Source organism: Ranitomeya imitator, chromosome 3 (assembly GCF_032444005.1).
Source record: "Ranitomeya imitator isolate aRanImi1 chromosome 3, aRanImi1.pri, whole genome shotgun sequence".
Classification (NCBI taxonomy): domain Eukaryota; kingdom Metazoa; phylum Chordata; class Amphibia; order Anura; family Dendrobatidae; genus Ranitomeya; species Ranitomeya imitator.
In genome coordinates this window covers 215,084,391-215,099,009 of record NC_091284.1, presented here as the reverse complement: position 1 = coordinate 215,099,009, position 14,619 = coordinate 215,084,391, and the positions used below count along the sequence as shown (strand labels likewise).

Below are 14,619 nucleotides of genomic sequence, written 5' to 3'. Positions count from 1 at the left end.
GATGGCACACCTAAGGATGAAGCAATACCAGCAAGCAAAAAAGAAAAGGGCACACAGCAACAAGTGACAGCAAAAAGTACAGCCAAGAAGCAACGAAGAGTGGTGGTGGTGGGAGACTCACTACTGAGAGGCACAGAAGCAGCCATCTGCAGACCGGACATAACTGCAAGAGAAGTATGCTGCCTTCCAGGTGCGATGATCAAGGATGTGACCGATAGGATACCAAAGCTCTTCAGCTCCAAGGACGTCCACCCATTTCTTCTGATACATGTTGGCACCAATGACACGGCAAGGAAGGACCTACCGACAATCTGCAAAGACTTTGAAGAGTTGGGGAAGAAAGTAAAGGAACTGAATGCACAGTTAGTTTTTTCTTCTATCCTTCCAGTAGACGGGCATGGCACCAGGAGATGGAACAGGATCCTTGATGCAAACAACTGGCTAAGACGATGGTGCAGACAACAAGGATTCGGATTCCTGGACCACGGTGTGAATTACTGGTACGATGGACTCCTCGCCAGAGACGGACTACACCTCAACAAACCTGGGAAACACACGTTCGCCAGAAAACTCGCTACACTCATCAGGAGGGCGTTAAACTAGAAGAAGAGGGGACGGGAAGAAAAACATTAGACTTGAACAAAGAAGACCCAGGAAAACATACTCAGATGGGAGGTAAGAACATTTCTAAAACAATCCACAGCGAGGAGATTGGAACAAAACAAAATCCTCTAAACTGCATGCTCGCAAACGCCAGAAGCCTGACAAACAAGATGGAAGAACTAGAAGCAGAAATATCTACAGGTAACTTTGACATAGTGGGAATAACCGAGACATGGTTAGATGAAAGCTATGACTGGGCAGTTAACTTACAGGGTTACAGTCTGTTTAGAAAGGATCGTAAAAATCGGAGAGGAGGAGGGGTTTGTCTCTATGTAAAGTCTTGTCTAAAGTCCACTTTAAGGGAGGATATTAGCGAAGGAAATGAGGATGTCGAGTCCATATGGGTCGAAATTCATGGAGGGAAAAATGGTAACAAAATTCTCATTGGGGTCTGTTACAAACCCCCAAATATAACAGAAACCATGGAAAGTCTACTTCTAAGGCCATGGTCACACAGTGCGTTTTTTACTGCGGAACCGCAGCGGTATTGCCGCTGCGGTTCCGCAGCAGTTTTCCATGCAGGGTACATAACAATGTAACCCTATGGAAAACAGTCACTGCTGTGCACATGGTCCGTAATTTCGTTTAAAAAGCCGCGCAGAATAGCTGCGGCAAAAAAGAAGGAGCATGTCACTTCTTTTTCCTGAACCGCAGCGGTTCTGCACCCATAGACCTCCATTGTGAGGTCAAAATCGCAGTAAAACCCGCAGATCAAAAAAATATCTGCGGGTTTTACTGCGGTTTGATGTGCAGAACCGCTGCAGCAGGAAGTGCGGGGAAGCGGGAGGAAGTGCGTGGGCGGAAGTCCGTGGGCGGCGTGTGTGGTCCTGACTGTATCCCGAAGAGACTGTCATCATGGAGGCATACCGTCGCATGGGGATCGATGTCGGGCGTCTGATTGATCTGGTATGTCTGCGTGTCCGTCCCCATGCGACGATATGCCTCCATTGTGCTAAGTCGCCGTATGGGACTACTACTCCCATCCGGTATTTAGGATGGGAGAGTTGTCCCTGTGTCCGGCGACTTACACAATACTAAAGTTTACACCAAACACCAACACAATACACATACATGACACACACAGTACAGTACATACAACACATAACATAGAGTATATACTCACCATACACCACACTTGTAGGCGAAGCCCTCGATCCTCAAGGAAAAAATCCAAAAATAATAAACCAAATTCATACTCCCTGTCCGCAGAATCCATAAAACGATTGTCCCACGACGATCGGCTGCTCTCCGGCGATACACTGCCAGGAGCGAAGCTCCTAGCAGTGTATCGCGTACTGTCCCGGAGTTCAATGGCCAGTCATGGAGAGCAGACACATCTCTGGATGTGTCTGTTCTCCATGGAAGATCTTCGTGGGACCCTCGATGGATTTCTGCGGACAGGGCCAGGGAGTATGAATTTGTTTTTTTGTTTTGCCTTTTTTTCAGGTCGAGGGTCTTCAGGACGGATTAGGCGTTAAATAAAATATGGTCAAAAAGTGGGTGTCTTTATTTCATTAAAATATTTTTTCTAGTCTTTGTGTTTTTTTGTTAACCCTTTCATTGGCTTAATAATGGATAGGCGTCTCATTGACGCCTCTCCATTATTAACCGGGCTTAATGCCACCTTACAATAGCAAGGTGGCATTAACCCCTCATTACCCCATATCCCACCGCTACACGGGAGTGGGAAGAGAGGGGCTAAGTGCCGGAATTGGCGCATCTTTTTGATGCGCCTTTTCCGGGGCGGCTGCGGGCTTATATTTGTAGCCAGGGGGGGGCAAATATCCATGGCCCCTTTCCTAGGCTATGAATATAAGCCCACGGCTGTCTGCGTAGCCTTTCTGGCCTAAAAATATAGGGGGACCCCAACACGTTTTTTTTTAGGGGCCCCCTATATTTTAGTGCCAGAAAGGCTACGCAGACAGCTGTGGGTTAATATTCATAGCCTGGGAACAGCCATGGGTATTTTAACCCCTTCCCGGGCCTCAAATATTGGCCCACAGCTGTCTGCTTAGCCTTTCTGGCCTAAAAATTTAGGGGGACCCCAACACGTTTTTTTTTAGGGGCCCCCTATATTTTAGTGCCAGAAAGGCTACGCAGACAGCTGTGGGTTAATATTCATAGCCTGGGAACAGCCATGGGTATTTTAACCCCTTCCCGGGCCTCAAATATTGGCCCACAGCTGTCTGCTTAGCCTTTCTGGCCTAAAAATATAGGGGGACCCCAACACGTTTTTTTTTTAGGGGCCCCCTATATTGTAGTGCCAGAAATGCTACGCAGACAGCTGTGGGTTAATATTCATAGCCTGGGAACAGCCATGGGTATTTTAACCCCTTCCCAGGCCTCAAATATTGGCCCACGGCTGTCTGCCTAGCCTTTCTGGACTAAAAATATAGGGGGACCCTATGTATTTTTTTAGGGGGTCCACATATATTATAGTAACCCTTTAATAGGATTAATAATGGATAGGCGTCTTATTGACGACTCTCCATTATTAACCGTGCTTAATGCCACCTTACAATAGCAAGCCTAAAGGATCCCTTTAGGGGTAGGGTTAGGGTTAGGATCCCTGTAGGGTTAGGGTTAGGGTTAGGGTTTGGATCCCTTTAGGGTTAGGGTTAGGATCCCTTTAGGGTTAGGGTTAGGATCCCTGTAGGGTTAGGGTTAGGGTTAGGATCCCTTTAGGGTTGGGGTTAGGGTTAGGATCCCTTTAGGGTTAGGGTTAGGATCCCTGTAGGGTTAGGGTTAGGGTTAGGATCCCTTTAGGGGTAGGGTTAGGGTTAGGATCCCTTTAGGGTTAGGATCCCTTTAGGGTTAGGGTTAGGATCCCTGTAGGGTTAGGGTTAGGATCCCTTTAGGGGTAGGGTTAGGGTTAGGATCCCTTTAGGGGTAGGGTTAGGGTTAGGATCCCTGTAGGGTTAGGGTTAGGGTTAGGATCCCTTTAGGGGTAGGGTTAGGGTTAGGATCCCTTTAGGGTTAGGGTTAGGGTTAGGATCCCTTTAGGGTTAGGGTTAGGATCCCTGTAGGGTTAGGGTTAGGGTTAGGATCCCTTTAGGGGTAGGGTTAGGGTTAGGATCCCTTTAGGGGTAGGGTTAGGGTTAGGATCCCTGTAGGGTTAGGGTTAGGGTTAGGATCCCTTTAGGGGTAGGGTTAGGGTTAGGATCCCTTTAGGGTTAGGGTTAGGATCCCTTTAGGGTTAGGGTTAGGATCCCTGTAGGGTTAGGGTTAGGGTTAGGATCCCTTTAGGGGTAGGGTTAGGGTTAGGATCCCTTTAGGGTTAGGGTTAGGATCCCTTTAGGGTTAGGGTTAGGATCCCTGTAGGGTTAGGGTTAGGGTTAGGATCCCTTTAGGGGTAGGGTTAGGGTTAGGATCCCTTTAGGGGTAGGGTTAGGGTTAGGATCCCTGTAGGGTTAGGGTTAGGGTTAGGATCCCTTTAGGGGTAGGGTTAGGGTTAGGATCCCTTTAGGGTTAGGGTTAGGATCCCTTTAGGGTTAGGGTTAGGATCTCTGTAGGGTTAGGGTTAGGGTTAGGGTTAGGATCCCTTTAGGGGTAGGGTTAGGGTTAGGATCCCTTTAGGGGTAGGGTTAGGGTTAGGATCCCTGTAGGGTTAGGGTTAGGATCCCTTTAGGGGTAGGGTTAGGGTTAGGATCCCTTTAGGGTTAGGGTTAGGATCCCTTTAGGGTTAGGGTTAGGATCCCTGTAGGGTTAGGGTTAGGGTTAGGATCCCTTTAGGGGTAGGGTTAGGGTTAGGATCCCTTTTGTGGTTGGGTTATGTTTAGGATCCCTTTTGGGGTAGGGTGCTTAGGGTTATGAGCCCTAACCCTACCCTAACTATTTCAGTTTATAGTGTGTTTTTTACTGAATGTTGTTGATTGTCGCACGAACCACTCAGGATTGACGGCGACAGAGCTAGTGGTAAAACAACTGCACACAAACGTTTTTATTGGTGTTTGTGTTTTCAGTTTGTGCTTGTGTTCAATGATTAGGGGTTACTTTGAAATATTTCCAGCAATTGTGTAACATTACTTGGTCGTGCTATAGATTATGAGATGACACTATTGTATTTATTGTAGGTTCGTGATTATCCGGCCTTGTGGGACCCAGCCGATGAATCATACAAGGATAAATACTTCAGGGAACTAGCCTGGACAAAAATAGTGCGCGACCTTATCCCGGATTGGGACAAATATCCAGGGAGTACACAGCAGCAAATCGGTAATTTTAATTAAATTTATTTAGTAAACCTTGAGTAGATTAAAAATATAATTTGTTTAGATCTCACAAAAAATGTTGTTGTATTTTGTAACCTTTTTTTGGTAGATAACGATGTGAGGAAACGTTGGCGCTCCATCAGAGACCGTTTTACAAAGTTCCTCAATGAATGTTCAAAGAGTGGCTCTTCGCCAAGCAAAAGTAAATTCCCCTTTAGTGAAGAGCTGCAGTTTCTTGTGACCAGTAGGACATTGAGAAAGTAAGTTAAAATCCACTCCACATGATTATTTATATATAATATGTTGTGCGAAAAATTAATATTTTTTTTTTCACCAACAGGACGGAAGGAAACATGTCGGTAGCTGATTTGGAGGACAGCGACAAAGAGGATGGAGCAGGCAGTTCCTCTGGAGTGGGAGGGACCATCTCTACCTCCACTCCCACAGCTTCTGCTGAATCAGCATCCACTTCAGCAGCTGCTGCATCAACATCTAGTTCAGCAGCTGCTGAAGCATCTGATTCCGCAGAAGCTGTGAGAGTGGAGAAGAGAGCTGTCTATCCGGTGGCAGCAGAGAAAAAAACAAAAAAAACAAAGAAGAACCAAGATGACCAAACTGTCCAAATAGCTTGTGACACGTTAGATTTATTAAAAAAATCTAGTTCCGATGACCATTGCGACTCATTTGCACAAACTGTCGCAAGAAAAACACGCTCCCTGCCACCGAATAGACAATCTCTTTTCATGTCTATGGTCCAGATGTCCCTCACTGCTCTGGAGGACCCTGCTCTGATTTCTCCCTACAATGAGGTTCTGATGGGGGTGTTGGGACTTTTCAGGCCCCGACACCGAACACCGAAAACAACAGCTACCAGACCCCAGTATTTGGCCCACAGCCAAGGAAGTTCTTGCAGCATATGGGGGGAGCACCATATCAATCTGAGGGATCAAATTTCCTCTATTCTCCCGAATATACATTTCTGAATTGAACGTGGGCAAAAGTTTTCAGTGGCACAGAGTTTTTTTTGGTTTTTTTTTAGCTCCAGTTGCCTGTTGGTTTTGAAAGGGGTTTTTTGTTTTTTTTCTAATTGAAAAATCTTTTGTAAAGATTACAAATAATTTGTGTTCTTTTAAATATATTATATTTCACACAAAATATTCTCTTCTTTATTACAATGCGGACAAGGCCGCTATCCTGGGTTTATGGGCTATCAATTAGTGGTTTATGTGTTGATGTGTTAACAATTGTATACGTCATACTGCTATTATTTTCGTAAAACACCAACAATTTTTTAGACATAAAAAAAAGATAACAAATTACACCCAAATAGATTTTTTATTTATATTACAACCAATTTTTCCAAACTGTTTTTGGTCACATGAAACAAAAAATTTTTTTTCAAACTTTTGTGTTGGTTGATGGCGTTTCTCATTCTTCGGGATGTTGTCAAAACTGTTATCAGCGATGTCGGCAACATTTTTTTGGGGGTCAGTGTAGATGCATCCTTCTCTGCTGGTCAGGCTGCTCAACACCAGCACAGGAGTATTGCCAGTGCACGGCACCTTCAGGACTCATAAAGTAGTCAGTGAAGGATTCTCTCACACGCACACCAGAGTTGGACGGCCTACCCAGACCCCCGTTGACCACTGGATTAAATACTGGCTGCTGGTACTCCACATCAACGTCAGTGTTGTACTCACGAGCATAGTTGTGGAGTACACAGCAAGCCTTTATCACAGCATCAACGGTGTCTGTGTCCAACTGAATGGCAGTGTGAAAGATCCTCCACTGACTAGTCATGATCCCAAAGGTGCATTCCACATATCTGCGTGCACGACTCAGCCGATAATTAAAAATCCTACGTCGGGCATCCAGTCCCCTTCGTGGGTATGGGCGCAGCAGGGTTGTCGTTAAGGGAAACGCCTCATCCGATACCATCACGAAGGGCACTGGATGTGTGGAACCCGGCAAAGGTCGTGGGGCTGGGAGCGTGCCGCCATCTCGAAGAATTTGCATCCCAATCTGTGACGTTCGCAACACCCGAGAATCCCCAGTACTACCATAGGCACCAACGTCAATGGCAACAAATTTGTAATGGGCATCAGCCACCGCCATCAGGACCACAGAAAAATACTTCTTATAATTAAAGAAGCGTGATCCTGATCGTGGTGGCTGCTGAACCCGAACATGTTTACCATCGACTGCACCTATGCAGTTTGGGAAATTGGCCACAGACTGAAAGCCTGCTGCAACCTGCAGCCAAGTCTCCTCGGTTGGGGAAGGCATCACCATGGGCTGCAACTTCTGCCAGATGACGGTACATGTACACCTCACAATGTTAGAGATGGTAGATTTACCAACTCTAAATTGGAGGTGCAGGGATGTATAGCTCTCTCCTGTGGCCAAAAATCTGGAAAGAAACAAAAAAGAAAATTAGAAATGTCACACAAAAAGGTAATTACAACATGTCACAAGTTAAGGCCGCTATTATATGCGTCCAGCACCATTCAATAATGCTGGCATTAACACCCAGCACAACACAAAGGGTGTTAAAAACATTAATAAGGCATGATGGGACTTGTGCACACACGCATGCGAGATATGACCGAGTGTTGCATGGTAATCCCCGGACCTGCTGCATGCACTCCGTTGTGGAGCGTGCGGCTCCATGTATTGGTATGTGGGTGCAGACTCCGCTCCAGAGTGCAGGCGGCAGGGCCGGGGTTTACCATGCAACACTCAGCCTTATACAGTGGGGCAAAAAAGTATTTAGTCAGTCAGCAATAGTGCAAGTTCCACCACTTAAAAAGATGAGAGGCGTCTGTAATTTACATCATAGGTAGACCTCAACTATGGGAGACAAACTGAGAAAAAAAAATCCAGAAAATCACATTGTCTGTTTTTTTAACATTTTATTTGCATATTATGGTGGAAAATAAGTATTTGGTCAGAAACAAAATTTCATCTCAATACTTTGTAATATATCCTTTGTTGGCAATGACAGAGGTCAAACGTTTTCTGTAAGTCTTCACAAGGTTGCCACACACTGTTGTTGGTATGTTGGCCCATTCCTCCATGCAAATCTCCTCTAGAGCAGTGATGTTTTTGGCTTTTCGCTTGGCAACACGGACTTTCAACTCCCTCCAAAGGTTTTCTATAGGGTTGAGATCTGGAGACTGGCTAGGCCACTCCAGGACCTTGAAATGCTTCTTACGAAGCCACTCCTTCGTTGCCCTGGCGGTGTGCTTTGGATCATTGTCATGTTGAAAGACCCAGCCACGTTTCATATTCAATGCCCTTGCTGATGGAAGGAGGTTTGCACTCAAAATCTCACGATACATGGCCCCATTCATTCTTTCATGTACCCGGATCAATCGTCCTGGCCCCTTTGCAGAGAAACAGCCCCAAAGCATGATGTTTCCACCACCATGCTTTACAGTAGGTATGGTGTTTGATGGGTGCAACTCAGTATTCTTTTTCCTCCAAACACGACAAGTTGTGTTTCTACCAAACAGTTCCAGTTTGGTTTCATCAGACCATAGGACATTCTCCCAAAACTCCTCTGGATCATCCAAATGCTCTCTAGCAAACTTCAGACGGGCCCGGACATGTACTGGCTTAAGCAGTGGGACACGTCTGGCACTGCAGGATCTGAGTCCATGGTGGCGTAGTGTGTTACTTATGGTAAGCCTTGTTACATTGGTCCCAGCTCTCTGCAGTTCATTCACTAGGTCCCCCCGCGTGGTTCTGGGATTTTTGCTCACCGTTCTTGTGATCATTCTGACCCCACGGGGTGGGATTTTGCGTGGAGCCCCAGATCGAGGGAGATTATCAGTGGTCTTGTATGTCTTCCATTTTCTAATTATTGCTCCCACTGTTGATTTCTTCACTCCAAGCTGGTTGGCTATTGCAGATTCAGTCTTCCCAGCCTGGTGCAGGCCTACAATTTTGTTTCTGGTGTCCTTTAACAGCTCTTTGGTCTTCACCATAGTGGAGTTTGGAGTCAGACTGTTTGAAGGTGTGCACAGGTGTCTTTTTATACCGATAACAAGTTTAAACAGGTGCCATTACTACAGGTAATGAGTGGAGGAAAGAGGAGACTCTTAAAGAAGAAGTTACAGGTCTGTGAGAGCCAGAAATCTTGATTGTTTGTTTCTGACCAAATACTTATTTTCCACCATAAAATGCAAAAAAAATGATAAAAAAACAGACAATGTGATTTTCTGGATTTTTTTTTCTCAGTTTGTTCCCCATAGTTGAGGTCTACCTATGATGTAAATTACAGACGCCTCTCATCTTTTTAAGTGGTGGAACTTGCACTATTGCTGACTGACTAAATACTTTTTTGCCCCACTGTATCTCACGTGTGTGTGTGTGTGTGTGTGTGTGTGTATGTATGTGTGCCCCCTGTCCAACAAGAGGACTGGGTGGGTTTAATCACACATACTGGACACAGACACAAGTAAAATACAGACCTAACAACATTCCCCCCCAAAAATTGTTACTTACCGCAAGGTGATGAGCAGCCTTTCCTCAGCAGAGATGGACTTCCTCATCACCGTGTCTTGCAGTGTTAAATGGGGTGCCAGGATGGTAAGCAGTCTGTCAAAGGCAATAATTGGTAACCGACAAAACGATATAAATTTTTCAGGATATCTGAAAATTGCAAAAGAACAACAAAAAAGGGTTACTTCACAAGTATTGCTTGCAAAAAAAGGTAAATTAGTCATTCTATATATTTCTACTTACCTCCTCAAATCATTGTACAGCACATGAAAGTGCCCCTTCTCAGTTCGGTCTTCTACAAGCGGGTGCACCCACATTCGTTTCTGCACACGTCTTCTCTGCCGCCGCTAAATAGAAAAATAAAATTTTTTTTTGTAAACACAACAATTTGAAAAATATATCAAACATGCCTGGAAAACAATGCCGATTATGTAAGGGTACGTGTCCACATTCAGGAAGGCCCACCCCATTCTGGGACGCAATGATGCCAGATGTGTTCATTGTACAAATCCAGCATCATCACACCCGACGCATAGGGCCCTGTTTTATTCATTGCGGAGCCGCAGTTTCACAACAAGGAACACGGACATGCTGTGATCATAAAAGACGCGCAGCATGTCCGGAGTCGCAGGGCTGACAGATGACACACAGTGGACACGTGATTTCATGACATCACCTCCAGTATGCTGTTACATGTGGACGCTGCATGTTTGGCGCTGCGGCCACACGCAGCGCCAAACATACAGCGTTTCCAGAACGTGGACATGTACCCATAACCCAATATATAAAACAAACAGACATCTGCTTACCTGACGTGCATGTCGATTCAGAATTAGAAGCATCAACCCCAGGATCGCAATCCGGTGTGGCGTGCGGAGCTGGATCCGTGGGCTGTCATCTGGACGACGCTCAGCACGTCCACTCATTTTGATGTGTAAGTTCCAAAATGGAGGATGGAAGAAGAAAAGGGTTGGACAAGGAAATGACATCATTTTTATTTTTTTTCCCCCCCCCACTGCAGTAAACTTTATTTCTGTCAAACACAGACAATCTACAGACAAAACTGCATCAAAAAACGCACTAAAAAACGCACTAAAAAACGCATCAAAAAACGCATCAAAAACGCACCAAAAACGCACCAAAAAACGCACCTGCGTTTTCTGCAGAGACCTGCGTTTTCAGTCAGGAAAAAAAAAGGATGGAAATCCTGAACGTGTGAACATAGCCTAAAGCAGATAGATGAAGCTGCAACCCATAATGAGGTCCTGGTTATGGGGGACTTTAACTACCCGGATATTAACTGGGAAACAGAAACCTGTGAAACCCATAAAGGCAACAGGTTTCTGCTAATAACCAAGAAAAATTATCTTTCACAATTGGTGCAGAATCCAACCAGAGGAGCAGCACTTTTAGACCTAATACTATCTAATAGACCTGACAGAATAACAAATCTGCAGGTGGTTGGGCATCTAGGAAATAGCGACCACAATATTGTGCAGTTTCACCTGTCTTTCACTAGGGGGACTTGTCAGGGAGTCACAAAAACACTGAACTTTAGGAAGGCAAAGTTTGACCAGCTTAGAGATGCCCTTAATTTGGTAGACTGGGACAATATCCTCAGAAATAAGAATACAGATAATAAATGGGAAATGTTTAAGAACATCCTAAATAGGCAGTGTAAGCGGTTTATACCTTGTGGGAATAAAAGGACTAGAAATAGGAAAAACCCAATGTGGCTAAACAAAGAAGTAAGACAGGCAATTAACAGTAAAAAGAAAGCATTTGCACTACTAAAGCAGGATGGCACCATTGAAGCTCTAAAAAACTATAGGGAGAAAAATACTTTATCTAAAAAACTAATTAAAGCTGCCAAAAAGGAAACAGAGAAGCACATTGCTAAGGAGAGTAAAACTAATCCCAAACTGTTCTTCAACTATATCAATAGTAAAAGAATAAAAACTGAAAATGTAGGCCCCTTAAAAAATAGTGAGGAAAGAATGGTTGTAGATGACGAGGAAAAAGCTAACATATTAAACACCTTCTTCTCCACGGTATTCACGGTGGAAAATGAAATGCTAGGTGAAATCCCAAGAAACAATGAAAACCCTATATTAAGGGTCACCAATCTAACCCAAGAAGAGGTGCGAAACCGGCTAAATAAGATTAAAATAGATAAATCTCCGGGTCCGGATGGCATACACCCACGAGTACTAAGAGAACTAAGTAATTTAATAGATAAACCATTATTTCTTATTTTTAGGGACTCTATAGCGACAGGGTCTGTTCTGCAGGACTGGCGCATAGCAAATGTGCTGCCAATATTCAAAAAGGGCTCTAAAAGTGAACCTGGAAATTATAGGCCAGTAAGTCTAACCTCTATTGTTGGTAAAATATTTGAAGGGTTTCTGAGGGATGTTATTCTGGATTATCTCAATGAGAATAACTGTTTAACTCCATATCAGCATGGGTTTATGAGAAATCGCTCCTGTCAAACCAATCTAATCAGTTTTTATGAAGAGGTAAGCTATAGGCTGGACCACGGTGAGTCATTGGACGTGGTATATCTAGATTTTTCCAAAGCGTTTGATACCGTGCCGCACAAGAGGTTGGTACACAAAATGAGAATGCTTGGTCTGGGGGAAAATGTGTGTAAATGGGTTAGTAACTGGCTTAGTGATAGAAAGCAGAGGGTGGTTATAAATGGTATAGTCTCTAACTGGGTCGCTGTGACCAGTGGGGTACCGCAGGGGTCAGTATTGGGACCTGTTCTCTTCAACATATTCATTAATGATCTGGTAGAAGGTTTACACAGTAAAATATCAATATTTGCAGATGATACAAAACTATGTAAAGCAGTTAATACAAGAGAAGATAGTATTCTGCTACAGATGGATCTGGATAAGTTGGAAACTTGGGCTGAAAGGTGGCAGATGAGGTTTAACAATGATAAATGTAAGGTTATACACATGGGAAGAAGGAATCAATATCACCATTACACACTGAATGGGAAACCACTGGGTAAATCTGACAGGGAGAAGGACTTGGGGATCCTAGTTAATGATAAACTTACCTGGAGCAGCCAGTGCCAGGCAGCAGCTGCCAAGGCAAACAGGATCATGGGGTGCATTAAAAGAGGTCTGGATACACATGATGAGAGCATTATACTGCCTCTGTTAGACCGCACATGGAGTACTGTGTCCAGTTTTGGGCACCGGTGCTCAGGAAGGATATAATGGAACTAGAGAGAGTACAAAGAAGGGCAACAAAATTAATAAAGGGGATGGGAGAACTACAATACCCAGATAGATTAGCGAAATTAGGATTATTTAGTCTAGAAAAAAGACGACTGAGGGGCGATCTAATAACCATGTATAAGTATATAAGGGGACAATACAAATATCTCGCTGAGGATCTGTTTATACCAAGGAAGGTGACGGGCACAAGGGGGCATTCTTTGCGTCTGGAGGAGAGAAGGTTTTTCCACCAACATAGAAGAGGATTCTTTACTGTTAGGGCAGTGAGAATCTGGAATTGCTTGCCTGAGGAGGTGGTGATGGCGAACTCAGTCGAGGGGTTCAAGAGAGGCCTGGATGTCTTCCTGGAGCAGAACAATATTGTATCATACAATTATTAGGTTCTGTAGAAGGACGTAGATCTGGGGATTTATTATGATGGAATATAGGCTGAACTGGATGGACAAATGTCTTTTTTCGGCCTTACTAACTATGTTACTATGTTACTATGTTACTATGTTACCTTGGGGGATGCAGTTTTTAGAATGGTGTCACTTTTGGGAACTTTCTGTCATATAGGCCCCCAAAGTCACTTTAAATATGAGGTGGTCCCTAAAAAGAATGGTTTTGTAAATTTTGTTGTAAAAATGAGAAATTGCTGGTCGACTTATAACCCCTATAGCTTCCTAAAAAAATATGTTTAAAAAATTGTGCTGATGTAAAGTAAACATGTGGGGAATGTTATTTATTCATGTGGGGAATGTTATTTATTAACTATTTTGTGAGGCATACTCTAATTTAAGGGCATAAGAATTAAAAGTTTGAAAATTGCTAAATTTTCAAATGTTTCGACAATTTTGCGACATTTTCACAAATAAACCAAAGTTATATAGAAGAAATGTTACCACTGTCATGAAGTACAGTATGTCACGAAAAAAATAATCTCAGAATCAGTGGGATCCTTTGAAGCGTTCCAGAGTTATAACTACATAAGTAACAGTTGTCAAAATTAAAAAATTTGGCTTGTCATCAATGTCAAAATTGGCTCGGTCACTAAGAGGTTAATAGTGCCAAGGTGTATAGTTTTTTTTCCATTTTATCCTTAGCTGCCAAGTGGATTCCCAAACTTTGTCCACATCAGACTGTAAAGCACAAAAGAATGCCCCACAATATGAACATGGAGGACCATGAAAATCAGAAAAACCAATACAAAAAATGTCCTACAAGAAGATCATATAAAAATATAATTTTATTAAAGCATATTTAAAACATAATTAAAAAAAGGGATGACATCATACAAAAAAAGGGAATGAAAGAACATGCAAACATTGGACAGCAGTGTGAAGCAGGTCCAACAATAGTAATGAATATGCAATATCAATAATAATCCATCATAGTGAATTAGATAGAAAGCACAATGTTTATAATAAACAGCATGCAAAAATACATGAGCGTATGGACCCAAAACATTCTACAGGACTGAGTGTAACCAATTCTTCTGAGGAAGAGACTTTCGAAACGCGCGTCAGGTGGTACGTTGTGGCAGTCTGGACTCCTGGTAACTATGTGTATCTACTAGCCTAATATTTACTGTGAACTGTTATTTATCTTATCTCCGAAGCTTGGCTGTGATGTGCAGGGAAATATTCAGCTATAAGGCTCTCCAGCAACTTTGCTCATTACGCATTGTATTATTTCATTGAATTGGTTACACTCAGTCCTGTAGAATGTTTTGGGTCCATACGCTCATGTAGTTTTGCATGCTGCTTATTATAAACATTGTGCTTTCTATGTAATTCACCTATGATGGATTATTATTGATATTACATATTCATTACTTTTGTTGGACCTGCTTCATACTGCTGCCCAATGTTTGAAGGCTCTTTCATTCCCTTTTTTTGTATGATGTCATCCCTTTTTTTATTATGTTTTAAATATGGTTTAATAAAATTATATTTTTATATGATCTTCTTGGAGGACATTTTTTGTATTGGTTTTTCACATCA

The 14,619-nt window shown here is 43.2% G+C and overlaps 1 protein-coding gene across 1 annotated transcript; it reads left to right on the top strand.

Moving 5' to 3' along the window:
• The first annotated feature begins 1,518 nt into the window (after positions 1-1,518).
• Positions 1,519-5,857, top strand: LOC138671577 (uncharacterized). The gene is made up of 4 exons (XM_069759756.1): positions 1,519-1,569; positions 4,737-4,878; positions 4,984-5,134; positions 5,215-5,857. The coding sequence occupies exons 1-4, from the start codon at positions 1,519-1,521 to the stop codon at positions 5,855-5,857; spliced, it is 987 nt and encodes a 328-aa protein (XP_069615857.1).
• The last annotated feature ends 8,762 nt before the right edge of the window (positions 5,858-14,619 follow it).